The sequence below is a fragment of the Argiope bruennichi genome, chromosome 1, assembly GCF_947563725.1.
Source record: "Argiope bruennichi chromosome 1, qqArgBrue1.1, whole genome shotgun sequence".
NCBI lineage: Eukaryota > Metazoa > Arthropoda > Arachnida > Araneae > Araneidae > Argiope > Argiope bruennichi.
Window position 1 is genome coordinate 4360856 of NC_079151.1, and position 15851 is coordinate 4376706.

Here is a 15851-nt window from a genome sequence, read left to right on the forward strand (position 1 = left end):
TTAAATTCGAACAATATTTTTGATTTAATTTTGAATTTTGCTTATATTTTGAATTAATTTTGAATTTTGCTTATATTTTGAATTAATTGTGAATTTTGCTTATATTTTGAATTAATTTTGAATCTTACTTTTATTTTGATTTAATTTTGAATTTTACTTATATTTTGATGTAATTTTGGGCTTTTCTACTTTACAATTGTTTTATTGTCACTAGCATTATTTTGAAAGTTATTATCAGTGTCATTTTTTTCAATCTATAATTTCAGAGTGGAACTGTTTTAAAACTAATTTGTGCATTTTGAGATATAGTTTTAAAGAATTGGTTTTAAATTTCCCAAAGATTAATTTTTAATTTCGAGTTTGAAGCGAAACTAATCTAATTTGGCATTTAATTGAATACGCCAAAGCATAGAGAATTTTAGATACATTTCAAAATTAATACAGTTCTTTGATTTGGCACCAGGTCCCTTTTTCTCTCAAAATGGCTTTCTTACTAAAAGGCAAGAAAGAAGATTTAATTGCTCTCGCGAAACAATTCGGCGTATCTGTTGAATCCGACTTGACGAAACCCAAAATTAAAGATCTGATTTTGAAAAGCGAAGATTATGATGAGGAAGATGCCAAAGCGATGTTAGATAGTATCATTGAGGACAGACATCTAGCAGAAGTAGAAAAACAAAACGAAAGAGAAGAGCGATTGCGGAAGGAGGAACGTGAGCACGAACTTGAGAAGTTGAGAATCCAAGCTCAAAGAAATGTTGGTCATGGAAACTCGGCAGATACTTCAATAACAAATAAGGCTTCGCAAGAGATGTTCCACCGATTCAACATGAAAGATGACATAAGTTTAAATTTAACGCTATTTGAGCACCATGCCAATTTGGCGTTATTGCCAAAAGAGCAATGGGTCCAGAAGCTACTAGGATTAATTCCTCTGGAGATTGCTCATTTAATTGCTCGAGAACCTGAGGAAAAATCGAACGATTACGAACATGTGAAGAATCTGTTGTTACAGAGATTCAAGTTGTCACCGGAGAAACTTCGACAGTTGTTTGTTTCACACCAAAAAGCTCCTGAGAAAACATGGCAAGATTTCTATCATGAATTGCAGACTTATTTTGATGGATGGGTAACAGGGCTGAAAATAGACACCTACGAGAAGTTACGTGAACTTATTATCGCTGACCAGATGAAACGGAAGGCACCACCAGAGTTACAGAATCACTTTCTTGATGAGTGGTCATCCATAAATTCACCTGCTGATGTGGCGAGAAAATTCGAGCAATATGACGATGTCAGGAGGACATTGAAACCAAAAGCATCAGATCTATTCTTCAGAAGGAAAGATGAAGTTCAAGGAGCAAATAAATTTCAGAATTACCCACGAAGACCAGCGAATTTCCGGGATGGAAATAACAAGTTCGAGAAGAGACCTTTGCAGCTAAATAGAAACTCATGCGTCGAGAAGAATAAACCATGGAGACCTGTGAATTGTTGTTACTGCCAGACACTAGGACATTTTGGCGTAGATTGTCCACGACGACCCAAAAATACGAAAAGTAATAAGCCTTTGGCGCCTATCGTACAAGTTTGCTCTGAACTTTCACGAGAGAAAATGAGAACAAGAAAAGTAGCTTTAAGAAGCAAAACTTTCTATGCATTAATCGACACTGGTAGTTCAGTCACACTCCTCCGAGAAGATATTTGCAAACAAATCATCAAACTTTCAGAACTCTCGAGAGAAACGATTATATTATCTGGTTTAGGAAAATCACAAGTCAAAACAAAAGGGTCATTTCGGCAAGATATCGAATTAGATGGACAAAAATATTCTCTGACATGACATGTGGTGCCTACGTCATATTTAGATTTTCAGGCAATTATTGGTTCAGACATCTTAGAACAAGCCTCACTTGACTTCGCCAAAGAAGGTGTTAAATTTCGAAGAAGAGAAGACGTAGAAATATTTTCCATGCATGCACAGCTATATGAGGCAAGACCAAAAGATGAAATCGAAATAGAGCACATTTCTAGTCCAGAAGTAAGAAAAGAATTATCGGAGCTAATTTCCAGTTACAAACCAGAAAAAACTGAAAGTACGGATGTATCCATGAGAATTATTTTAAAGGACGATATTCCAGTCTACCAACCTGCAAGAAGACTCTCATTTCCAGAGAATCAAGCAGTGAATAAACAAATCGACGAATGGTTAGAACAAGGGATAATCAGAACCAGCTCATCTGAGTACACGAGTCCAATCGTATTAGTAAAGAAAAAAGATGGTACTACTAGGCTATGCATCGATTATAGAAAATTAAACAAAAAGCTCATCAAAGACCGTTTCCCATTGCCGTTAATAGAAGACGTTTTGAATAAACTCCAAGAAGCTAAAGTATACACTACCCTTGATTTAAGAAACGGATTTTTTCATGTCGACGTAAACGAAAACTGTAAACACTTCACGTCTTTTGTAGTTCCTGATGGACAATTCGAATTCAACAAGGTACTTTTTGGTCTGAGTACCAGTTCTAGCGTGTTCCAGAGGTATGTGTACAGTATTTTCCGAGAACTTATGCGTAAAGGCATTGTGATAATTTACATGGACGACTTAATAATTCCAGCTAAAGACGAAATTGAAGGGCTCGAAAAGTTAAAGAAAGTGTTTGAAGTAGCTTCCAAATTTGGCTTAGAAATAAAATTTCAAAAATGTCAATTTCTGCAGAAGAGAGTAGAGTTTTTAGGTCACATCGTCGAAAACGGGACAATCCGTCCGTCAACAGCGAAAACGTTAGCAGTAAAAAAATTTCCAGTACCGACAACGGTCAAACAAGTTCAAAGTTTCCTTGGCCTAACCGGCTATTTTCGCAAGTTCATTCCTCAGTATTCAAAGATAGCAAAACCACTGAGTGACCTGACTAGAAAGGATACTCCATTTGTGTTTAACCAGCCACAATTTGAAGCATTCGAAAAGCTCAAGAAAATATTAACAGAAGGTCCAGTGTTAAATATATTTCGACAAGGAAGAAAAACAGAACTACATACGGACGCAAGTCAACATGGGTATGGAGCCATTTTACTGCAAGAAGGCGAAGATAGAAAACTGCATCCGATCCAATACATGTCTCATAAAACCTCTCCAGCGGAAGAAAAGTATAGTAGCTACGAATTAGAAGTCCTCGCCATTGTCACCGCACTTAAGAAATTTCGCACCTACCTTTTAGGTAATCACTTCAAGATTGTTACAGACTGCTCCGCTTTCCAAAAGACTATGGATAAAAAGGACTTAGTCACTCGAATAGCCAGATGGGCACTTCAGTTAGAAGAATTTGACTACGAAATTATTCATCGACCAGGTAAAAGAATGCAACATGTAGATGCTCTAAGCAGAAATCCGGTAGCGGTAATATCAAACGAAACTATTACAGCAAGATTGGAAAGAGCCCAGCAAGAGGATGAAAATGTCCAAAATTTCAGATCGGCCATCAGCGGCAGTGTTAATCAAGAAAATTTTTTCGAAAGAAACGAAATTTTATATAAATATGAAAATGGTCGGGAATTAATAGTTGTTCCAAGAGATATGCAAACCGAATTAATCAAATTAGCTCATAAAAGGGACACTTTTCAACAACTAAGACCGAAGAAATCATCAAGCAAGAATTCTTTATTCCAAATCTAACCAAACGAGTACAAAATGTAATCCTGAACTGTGTATCATGTATACTAGCGAATAAGAAAAGTGGGAAGAAAGAAGGATTTTTAAACCCTATTCCTAAAGAAGATATACCACTAAGTACCTATCATGTCGATTTTATAGGTCCTATGCCATCCACGAACAAGAAATATCAACATATCCTAACAGTTGTTGATGCATTTACCAAATTTACTTGGCTATACCCTGTCAAATCTACTTCTACCGAGGACGCACTTGACAAATTAAGACTACAACAGAAAACTTTTGGCAATCCAAGGAGAATTATCACTGATAGAGGATCAGCATTCACCTCTACAGCCTTTAGTGAATATTGTATCGACGAGAATATCCAGCATTTACAAACAACAACAGGTGTACCTAGAGGAAACGGCCAAGTAGAAAGAGTGCATCGCACCCTCATACCTGTCTTGACCAAATTGTCAATTGATGACCCTACAAAATGGTACAAGCATGTAGACAAACTACAGAGAGTTCTTAACAGTACCTCAAACCGCAGTACCAAGTGGACACCTTTTGAACTGTTAATTGGCACCACAATGAGGAATAAAGAAGATCTCCGAATACGAGACTTACTGTTGGAAGAATTAATAGAAGAATTACAAGAACAGAGAGATCTACTTCGGCAAGACGCAAAAGCAAACATCCAGAATATACAGGCTGAAAATAAAAAGAACTATGATAAAAAGCGCAAGAAAGCTCCAGTATATCAGAAAGGGGATTTGGTAGCCATTCAACGAACTCAATTAGGGACTGGACTAAAGCTAAGACCTAGATTTTTAGGACCATATAAAATTATAAAAGTAAAGCCGAAAGACAGGTACGACGTTGAAAAAATAGGCGACCATGAAGGTCCGAATCAGACCACGTCGTCAGCTGATATGATGAAATTTTACTCACCTGGTTGAATAAAGCGAAATCAGGGCGATTGTTAGTAACCGTATTTTATTCTGTAATGTATTCCATTTTTATGTCTATTTTTATATTCTTTTAACATAATTGTGCTTCAATGAATGTGCACGTATGTTTTTTTTCCATGCTCCGTCCATTATATTTTTCTTTTGTAGTGAACTTCTGTCTTGAGTTATCAACAATTATGTAAACTGTGTTTTCCTTTAAATTGTGCATTTATATTTTATACATTTTTTTTTCAGTTATGCATTTAGCAAATTATTACTACTAGTGTAACGTTCTTCTCTATTAAGAATCAACGTATTTAAAGTGAATTTCTGAATTTGTTTCCTTTAATAACAGTTTGGCCGAGTGGAATTGAATGTCAATTTTGAGTGCCAGTATGTAAACAACGATGAGGTCATCGTTCTATCAGGATTGGCCGAGTTGTAGAGTTTTAATTAGTGGCCATTACCATTCCACTGTTATACTGAATGCATCCAATTCAATTTAGTTTTATTATATTGTAATAGATGGCACCACGGGTTCTACTAAACGAAAGTGCTAGGTCACGTGACCATAAATTTGAAAAGGCGAGCTGTTGGCATTAGATCGAGATCAGAGCAGAGCGGAGAAGGAGAGGCGTTACATAGCTTAGCTATGAGCAGACATCTGGTTAGGCTTCGCCCTTGGTGTCATCTAAATATTTTACTTCTAACTTTAATGTAAATAATGTTTCCCGTCCTAATTGTTAATATCCTTTTAATTTTGTTTACTGTAAATAAACTATTTGTTTTTCTTTAAAAGTTTTCTTAATCAGTACCCTAGACACTGATCCAAATGGGATTGAATGGGCATTTTGTCCCACCCAGTCCTACATACATATCTGTTAGTGTAACTTGCGAAGTTAACGGAAATTTTTTAGCTTCATTCAAAAGCGAGTTGCTTCAAACAACGAATGGCCAAGAATTGGGCCGTAAGTGACAGCGTTAAGACGATAAGTAGTTGGAAATTCATTCATATTATCCTTCTATAATATTTTTAACAGATTTTTTTTTTTTTTTTTTTTTTTTTTTTTTGTGATTCATCAATTAATATTTGACAATATATCTTCTTAATATCTGCCATAAATGCGTATTTATAAGTCCTAAATCTAGCCATTATTTCAAAAATATTTTCGTTCACTGCACCGGTAAGAAGCAAATCGTTTAAACTTTGTCCCGATGTACTAAGGGCATAGGCATTAAATACAGCCCTTAATTTTGTGGTTTAGTTTTCAGGTTTGTAAAGTCCATGATGCGGCAAATAATAAGATCCTTCACAAAGGTCATTATTCACTTTTTTCCGTATGACCCAAACTTTCATATTCTGCAATAAACTCCTTATATAAATTTTGCATCATGGGATTCTTATGCAATCGTTTAACTGTTTGGTTAAGTCTAACGTTGGCGAAGGCTTTAGTATCACCCAACAAACTTTCTTTCATCGACATTTTAATTATGAATCAACCATCCTTTTTCTAGTGTGAGTTTCTTTAAAATGCGCCTCGCAAAACTCTTCTTCACTATTAAACATAGTATTTTCTTCACAAATATTTCCCACTAACCAGAATTTTTCGATTACTTGTTCCATATTCTCATTTTGAGAAACTAAACTACATAAGTTAGTACTGTCTGTCCACGACAAGAATACTGCTAGACATTCGTCTATGTTTACGGCGGGCGCTATAGAAACAGGTTGCGGTAGGGATGATCCATTTTCAATGGGTGGAATCGGAAAGAAGTCTGGGGGGGGGGGTATTCTTTTTCTTGGCGTCAATGTGAAGCGATAACAGAAAATCTATTGCTCATTCGTCTTCTCGCTTTAATCGCAGTTGCACGTATCTTTATATTCGCTTAACTTATTTCTTTTATATTTTATTAATCTTTTCTTTGGTTAATATTAACTGCATTTTATTATTTAATATTTTTTTTGTCTCGTAAATTTTGACATCCTTTAAAATGCCTTTTCGATTTAAGAAAGGAGAGACTTTAAAATCACAAGCACGTAAAATTGTGTATAATGTTGCAGAGTTCTGCTCCGAAGAAGCTGCAGCAAAATCTTTGAAGGTTCCTCTTCCACAAGCCATGAAAAGAGCTGCTCAGGCGACTGGAGTGTCGAAAGGCACTATTAGGAAAATTAAAAATGAAGTTTCGACACTGGACAAAACGGAAGTTTTGAGTACTCCTGGAAAGCACCGTAAAAGGCCTATTGACCGAAATTGTGAAATTGACGACTTCGACAAATGTGTTATTCGTCAAACAGTTCAAGATTTTTACGTCCAGCAAAAGAAAGTGCCTTCTTTAAAAAAATTACTTCCCGTATTGAGAGAGAAGTTGAATTTTCATTGGAATAAGGAATCATTGAGGAAAGTTTTGCATTCAATGAATTTTCGCTGGAAGAAATGCGCGAATAAAAGAAAATTTCTCATCGAAAGAAATGATATTGTGTTTTGGAGAAACAACTACTTGCGAAAAATGAGGCAGTACAGAAAAAGTAAATGCCAGATAGTTTTCATTGATGAAACGTGGGTCGACAGTAATCTAACATTTAGAAAATGCTGGCAAAGTGATACAATTTCAGGAGCCGAAATAAATGTAAATTCCAAAAATCGATTGATCATTGTGCATGCTGGCTCGTCCACGGGATTTATTCCTGGCGCTCAATTAATTTACAAAGCGTCAACTAAAACTGGTGATTATCATGGCCAAATGAATTATGAAAATTTTGAGAAATGGGTGTTGGAAAAACTCATTCCAAATTTGCGCCCAAAAAGTGTCGTGTGCATGGACAATGCTCCATATCACACAAAAGTTGCAAATCCGACACCAACCAAATACAGTACGAAGAAAGAAATGACCGATTGGCTGATTAATAACGGAATAGAATGCGATATGAAAATGAGGAAAGCGGAACTGTATTCGCTAATTGATAGGAATCGCCCTAAAGAAATCATATATAAAATTGACAGCATAATAAAAGAAAATGGGCATTATGTCTTGCGACTTCCCTCCTACCATTGCGATTTAAATGCGATTGAATACGTTTGGTCTTCAGTCAAAAGACTCATCAAAGAGAGAAATATAACAGGAGACTTAAGTTTAGAAAACTTACAGAATCTGTTGTGCGATGCTTTGGGCGGAGTGTCTTCCAAGGAATGGGAGGCTCATTGTCGTCATGTGGAAAAACTTGAAAATTCTTATTGGGAAAAAGATGGAATTTTAGAGGAAGTAGTAGACGAACTGGTAGTTCAAATTGGAAGTACTGAATCGGATTCCGATTCCGAAGAAACGGAATCATGTGACAGTGATTCAGAATTTTTTTAAGAAACTACACAACTGTCACTCGATCTCTGCTAGTTTTGTCATTTTAAAATAATATAGTTTTGCATTCTTTTAATCATAATTAATATATTTTATAAATAAAAAGTGAGTTTTAAAATTGCTTTTTTATTTCTTTTCGATTATTCAATTATAGATTATAGCAGAATGGAATTGTATTTAGTCTAATACATTTTGTTTCTGATACATTGTTATTATTTTCTATTTTTTTCATTAATGTGTTCTTGATTTCTACCATTCATGTTTGTGTTAATAATCAAAAGTTTCAGTTAAACATAGTTTTGATTGTCCTTATTTTTTAAGGTCTGTTTTATTTATTTATTTTGCAGATTTTATTAAATTTAAAGCATGAAATTTAGTTAGTTAATTGCTGATTAATTAATTTTTATAATTGTTATGATAATACTTTAAATTGTAGAAAGTGAAACGAAGAAAGAAACAATAGATTCTAATATTTATCAGGAAATAATAGAATATTTTAGCATGAAGTTACTATGGGCTAAATTAAGATAAAACCTTGGAAATTAATTAAATTGAAAGTAGAGTTTAAAATATCATTATATATATACTTTTATAGCTTTTTCTGGATCAAAAACTTTTATTTAATGTTATAAACTGAAATTTAATAAAATAATTATCGTAAATTAGAATTTAACTTTTTAGCATAAATAAGATCGCCTTTTGAATTGATCGATATATGGAACTGGAAAATATAGAAATCCATTTCAGATTATATTTATAAAAAAAATGCACAGTTCAAACTTTTAAAGCAAATTATACTCAGCTGTTTGTATAAGTAAAATTAATTGATCATTCATTTTGAATTTTTTATTTGAAAAGTGTATTGAAAATTTATTAAAAAAAAGTTCTTGCAGGGAACTTTGAATTCCATTATTTTTTAAACAAGTATATTTCACAATTCAGCATTTTATTTTCATCGAAATTATTGAGTAATTCTCTTAAATCTACAGGTATAATTAATTTAGTTATCTACTATCACAATCATTGTCAAGATAAAAAAAAAATGAGGAGGGGAAAAAAACCCCGTTGTTTTAACCTTTTGCTCTTAGTGTTAAATAATAATTATGAGAAATTGTATTTATAGTTTAAAAAAAAAAGAATTACTTTGAAATTCAAAATTGATTCTATTATGCTATATGAAAATATTTAGAGATTAAAATGATTTAATTTCTTATCTGGAATTGAATGAGTATATGCAATTATTAAGAAGTAATTCTATTAAATTTTTATCGCTAAATATTATTCAACTATATAATGGTATGAAAAAATATTATATTATATTACTTTTTTTTCAATAAAATAAAGAAAAATAGTCATTTATTGAGACTTGTTGTCTCGCCTCTCTGTAGTTTCAATAGCTTTCCTTCTTAACTAGGATTCCAAGAATCTAAAAATTGTATGCACGTTAATGTGAGTTAGAAGGATTAAAGTATTTAACGAGATTCCTTTCTACTCAGGTGCACTGATTGTGATAGTAAAACGGTAGCAGATATGTATTCTCAAACGGTATTGATAGGCTTTGAATAGAAATGTGAAGAACATTAGGAGTGAAGAATTTTCAACCCCGAAATGATAAAATGCATGCAGGAATTTGGATCCTTTATTGCTTCGAGGATACATTGAAAGGAAAAGCTCATTTATCACTCTTATTTGAATTCACAGCTCGTGAGAAAAATTTTTCTTTGAAATAATTGTATTTCTTTTTCAAGCCGGGGGAAATGAATAAATGGTAATCTGGAATACAAAAACAAACTTTTACCGCGTTTTTCGTAGAATAATGTAAAGCGATATTGGGCTTATTTAGTTGGGTTCCTTTAAATCTGGGACATCTGGCACGTGCATGAATGAACACTTGAATTATCTTCAAATTCAGAATACTTTTACATATAAACTTTGCGAAATTAATTATGCTGTAAAAAGCTTGTGCATATTGAAAATAAGTTACAAATCACAGTTTGATTTTTAAAAATCTGAAAATTGATAGTGTGGTAATCGTTAATTTTGTGTTTCGGGAAATAGTATATACATCAGAAAAATAAATATAAATTTGGAAAGGTTTCAAACCTATTTAACAATGAGCATTTTACTTTAAAACAAAATAAAAGCACTTTTATAAAATTTATGAAATAAGTACGATTAATTATGTTAAATTACGATTAATTATGTTAAATTAGATTACCTCGCGTTTGCTGCGGAGAATTTGATATTAATAACTTATATAAATTTAGAGCAAATGAAATGAAGACGATTAATGTTTTGTCATGCATGATTTTACTTCTTAATTTTTTTTTTTTTTTTTTTTTTTTTTTCCTTCTTCTTCTTCTTCTTCTTTCTAATCCCCTGATCGGAATCAGATCAGGTCCATGAGACCATTCGCCTTCAAACCATCAAGGACATTATTGGGGCTATGAAGCAGGTTCTCCCGGGAAAAGCCAATACAGCGAAGCAAATGTTCAGCAGTGGCCCCGCTTGAATTGCACTTTGTGCAGATGGGGAAGATCTTGTTCCCACCGGAGAACCGAATAGTCTTGAGGTGGCCAGATTTAAATCTAGACAGAGCCGTCTGGTCTTGTCTAGCACCGCCAAAGCTCAGAGCACCACCAGGGACAGAGCCAAGGTACCAAGGATGGGAAGGTGGTAGTTTCCAAGATGAGTTGACAAGGGCCTTACTTCTGGAATGCATTTCCTGGAAAGTTAAGGGCTCAGCAGAATTCAGAGTCAGGGATGAACCCTTCTTAGCCAGACTATCTGCAATGTCATTATATTTAAGGTTTACATGAGATGGTATCCATTGAAAATGTATAGCGGAGGACTTGGACATCAATTTTAATTTTTCAAAAACACGGATGCCTCTCTGGTCTACAATATTCCTCCAGTTTTCTAAGTACTGTATGACGCTACGACTATCAACTAGAAGCCAAATCTCACCGATTAATTGGTGATCTAAAGAAAAGCCCAGAGCCATGTCAATGGCTATCAATTCTGAGCCAAAGACGGAACTAAAGTCAGGGTTGCGCTGACTAAGGAAAGTCTCTTCATTGCCGGATTTAATTACAACCCCGCTACCAGTGTGACCATTTTCATCTTTACTACCGTCAGTATAAATCAGTACAGCTTCAGATGGGATATTATTGATTACTTCAAGAGCAGCTTGTCTTAGAAATTCAGGATGTTGAGAAGATTTATTAGTGTAAGTCAATAGTTCTGTATGGAAGTACACACCAGATAATTTGTCAAGAGGGGAAGCAATAGGCTTTAGAGAGTTAGAAGAAACAATGGGTTGCAAAACATCTAACTTTTCAGCATGTCCAAGAGGACTATACCTCTTCAACCTCTGAGTGTTCTTCCAACCACACAGGAAATTAGCGGTTCGATGTTGAGAACGATAGCTATAAAGTTTGCTAAAGTACTTTATAAGATTAGGAATACATCTATCTCTCAATGGCTGTAAGTCAGCCTCGTAGAGTACGATGTTGGATGGCGTGCTTCTGCGGAGCCCAGTGATAATACGAGCTGCGCTGAGCTGAACTCGCTCTAGTTTCTGCGAGTTCTAGTTTCTAGTTTTTTTTTCTTCTTGTGTAGTCGTTAGACATACAAATATTTATTCAGTTTTTCTATTTGATTTGTTTTGTTCTTTGTATACATATGACAGGAATGCCGGATATTTTCAATATTCCGAGTATGCAAATGATTTTCAGCTGAGTGAATTATTTTTTTTTAATTTGTTTTCAAGAATTAAATGCAATAATACCAAATATCGCCACTTTGGCGCTAAACGTGCCAATGTAAGAAACTTGAATGAATTTCTACCTCTGCGAAATGAACTCTTCCTACAGTAACCTGTTTCTATAACGCCCGCCGTAAACATAGACGAATGTCTAGCAGTATTCTTGTCGTGGACAGACAGTATATTGTTTTGTAATTCAGTTGATTTAAATTTTACACACATCTATTTTATAATAAAGCTGATGTAGAAGAAATCAGGGTCTGCTACATGTTTCTAAGTTTATTTACAAGTATACATGCATATTTTTTTTTGAAAGAATTATATGAAATAATTAATTGTATATGCTAACTGAAATTTTTCTTGAAACCTTATTTTCAATTTTCTTTTATTTTCAAATCAGGAATTCCTTACACTCTAAAAAGTGATATATGTCATTTAAAACTAAGAATACTAAGGATGTATGAACTTCATTTTTTGTTGTGTTGACTATAGTTTCTAACTTTATTTCAGCTTAAAAAAGTAATTGAAATAGTAAAAGTGAAACATAAAAACTGAATTTTATTAAAAAATATTAATTTTCAATTTAAAGTACAATTCTTTTTATTTTCCAAGAATAAACCATGTAATGACTATGGCAATTAGTGAAACTAATACTTTAAATGAAATATTAATTATGAAAGTATAAGAAAAATTACCTAAATTGTATTACATTTTAATAGTGAAGATTTCTGAATAATTTTTTTTCTTACAGAAGGTGCAACCAAATCTTTCCAAAATAAAAAAATTTGCCTGAAAATTGTTATTTGAGAAATTTTAACTCTTTAAAAATTTAATTGTGAAAGAACATTGGTGCATAACAGGTATAATTTACAGTAATAGAATGAACATAGTTGATGATTGTTGATGTAAAATTTAAAGCAATGGGCATCATTTGCTGTTATTAAATTAAGAAAGAAATCAGTAACATAACTAGTTACATTTTATTACCATAAAGGGTTAGCTCAAGTTTGGAGTAGAGTGGACAATTTTTCTTTTGATATCTTAATAAATAAACCTTTATAAATTACAAGAGCATAATAGACAATACATTCAAATTTAAAAGGGCTGTTTCCTTTGACTCTTCATATATATATTGAGGGCACTGACATTGTAACTAAACTCTTATTGCCTTCAGACATTCCCTGTCCTTGAGATAGCCATACATTAAATGGGCTGAGTATTAAAGCATAAAAAAGCAAATTATATGCATTTTTTATGAAAAAAATAGAATTACTGTTCTCTTTACTGAGAATGATTTTCATAGATTTGAAAAACTTACAAAACCTTTTCATTTCATCAAATAAAGCTTTATATAATTAAAAAGGTTTATAAATGTTGTCTTTCAATAAAAATGAAATGCTCAGATCTACAAAACTCTCACTGGATTCATTTTAACATATGTGTTCAGAACTTAAGGCAATAACTTCACATGGAAAAACTCTTATTTCTATATTTGAAAAGAAAATATTACGAACTGTTCTTAGTGATGCTGATAGTATTAAAGAATGCAAATATTCCAAGGGGAGAAGCTCCATCTCAAATCCTTTCTATATTTTGATTTTTTTTAAAGCTACATTACTTTTAAAAATTAATATGTCTTCAATTCAATATAAATTTTAGAGCTAATGATTGAATTTCATACTCTTATCTAATACACTTAATTGTTGAAAGAAATAAAAATGCATGTATTTATAGAATATTTTTCTCATATTCTGTATTTCTTACTTTTATTCTTATAAAAAAAACTTTATATTTTTTACTTTCATTCTATGAACATTATATTTTTAATAGATTCTTATTTAAACCATTTGAGATCTGGGTTGAAGAATGGGGAGGTGATTGTATTACTTGAAATTAGGATTGTAACTTGGATAACTACATTAAGAATTAATTACATATATGTATATATGTAAAATCTGAAAAATAAGGAATGAAAACAAGTACCATTGCAAATAAAACAATTTATTTTCAAATAAACAAATTTTTTTTTCAATTGAAAGGTGTAAATAACAAAAAGATGGAGATTATGTTACAAAAATACAAATACAAAGTAAAGAAATTAGATACAAAGTAAATTTCGAATAATATAATCCACATACATTTTACAGTGGAGTAAGTTAAACATACATACACAATATTACTTAAATATATTAATTTTATTATATAATATAAATTTAAAAAGGAATGTGCAAAAATTAACAATCACTAACACATCTAATAGGGTGATACACATGCAATCATAAACATGTGAAAATACAGAAAACATTAAAAGACAATTATTATTTATGTATACGATTGTAAGAAAGAAGAGATCAGACTTGTCATGAAACCAAGAATAAACATGCAGACATATTGATACAAAGTTGCCAACGACATATTGATACAAAAGAACATTTGCTTACTTGGAATAACAATGATCAGGATTAGTGTTACTAGAGTGCAACATTTCTTTTTTTAAGAGAACATTTTTCTTTATTTCAATTTCAGCAGAGTTAGGTTTAGAAAGCTTAATCTTTTTATTTGAATAAGGCTTCTTAACCGAATAAAATCGTTTTTGCTTAAGAATCTTCTTATTTGATGGTTCAGAAGCTATTTTAGGATGACAAGGAAAGGAATATTCAGAATTAACTCCTAATAAATGTTTAATTGCTATTAAGTGATTTTTTTATTTGATGTGACGCAACATCATCCATTGTTGTTAAAGAATTCAGTTTATTATAAACTATACCCATTGTAACCTTATTACATTCTAACTGACTAGGGCCTACTTCTGTAATAATTTTAGATTCAGAATTTATAATAGAAATAATGGAACTGTTTTTATTTAGTGGACCGCAAAAATTATTATTTTGGCTAGAATTTATTGAAATGTAATGTATATGTATACATAAAAAATTAGAGATCATGTAATCATGACAAGTACAAGTATATGATTTCATACATAAAATACAATTTCTGCAAGCAATTATACAAGTGTCATTGCAAGAATGAACTTTTATTGCATTATATACGTTTTTACCTGAAATAACTTTCCACTCATTTTCTTTAATTTGCTCGAAAGTTGCTTGTAAATTTTTATCATCCCTGTGCCTTTTAAAATTTTGTGTTGCCTTTTTAGTGATTTTACCCTTTTGAGTTTTAATGTAATAATCAAAATTTTTATCATTTACTAATCTAATTAATTCAAAAATAACTTTATCGACTCTTTTTGTCTTTTTCCCTTCTAAATAAATATGTTTTAAACTTCTATGAAAATTTTCAATATGCATATTAGTATTAATTTTAGCTCCTTTTCTAAAACAATATGCCCACATCTCGCATCTTGAATGATAATTATTTAAAAAAATACTCATAGAATTCTTTTGTATTGATATCTTCATTTAGCATCTCGCAAAAGCTGCTAAGCATATTTTTAAAATTATTTTCATCCAATTCATACATTAGAGTCTTTAAAGTTTTATATATATCTTCCCGTATTTCCTTTTTTACAGAATTTAATTTTTTCCTCCATGCTCGATCTACATGCCAAGCACATAATAAATAATGATCACATGGACCAAACACACTAACCCAAGCATTTTTAAACATAACAGCATCATCACTCATAAAAATTTTTGGAATGATGCTGGTAGACATTGATGTCTTAATACATTGAAAAAAGTGGGTTAAAATTACAGTGTTTACTGAAGATGAAATACAAAAGGCAACAGGAATACCTTCCTCGTATTCATCAATCACAAGCACAGTAACCAATTCAAAGTTGTAATTTGAAATACTGTGAGTTGAGTCAACACAGATTCGATCTGCTCCTAAACGATAAAATATATATTTTTGAAAATGTTTCATGAGAACTAGCATAAAGTCTTTATTTTGAATTGTAGGGTGAGCATCATCCTGTCTTTTATAGAAGAGAACAGGATTATCCTTCTCGATCTTCATTTTATCGACCCAAGCACAGACACTCATCTCGTCATCTTGAATAATGGATCCTCTACTAGGAAGCATAATCCCGAAATCTCTCTTGATGTTTAGCAGATCTTTCCTGGAAGTAAGGTGTTTTCTTCCAAATGACGTATCCAAAGAC

At 32.2% G+C, this 15851-nt stretch overlaps 1 protein-coding gene across 1 annotated transcript; it reads left to right on the forward strand.

The window, feature by feature from the left end:
* The first annotated feature begins 481 nt into the window (after positions 1-481).
* Positions 482-1843, forward strand: LOC129962050 (uncharacterized). Its single transcript, XM_056075755.1, has one exon. It carries the CDS (start codon positions 482-484, stop codon positions 1841-1843), a length of 1362 nt encoding a protein of 453 aa, XP_055931730.1.
* The last annotated feature ends 14008 nt before the right edge of the window (positions 1844-15851 follow it).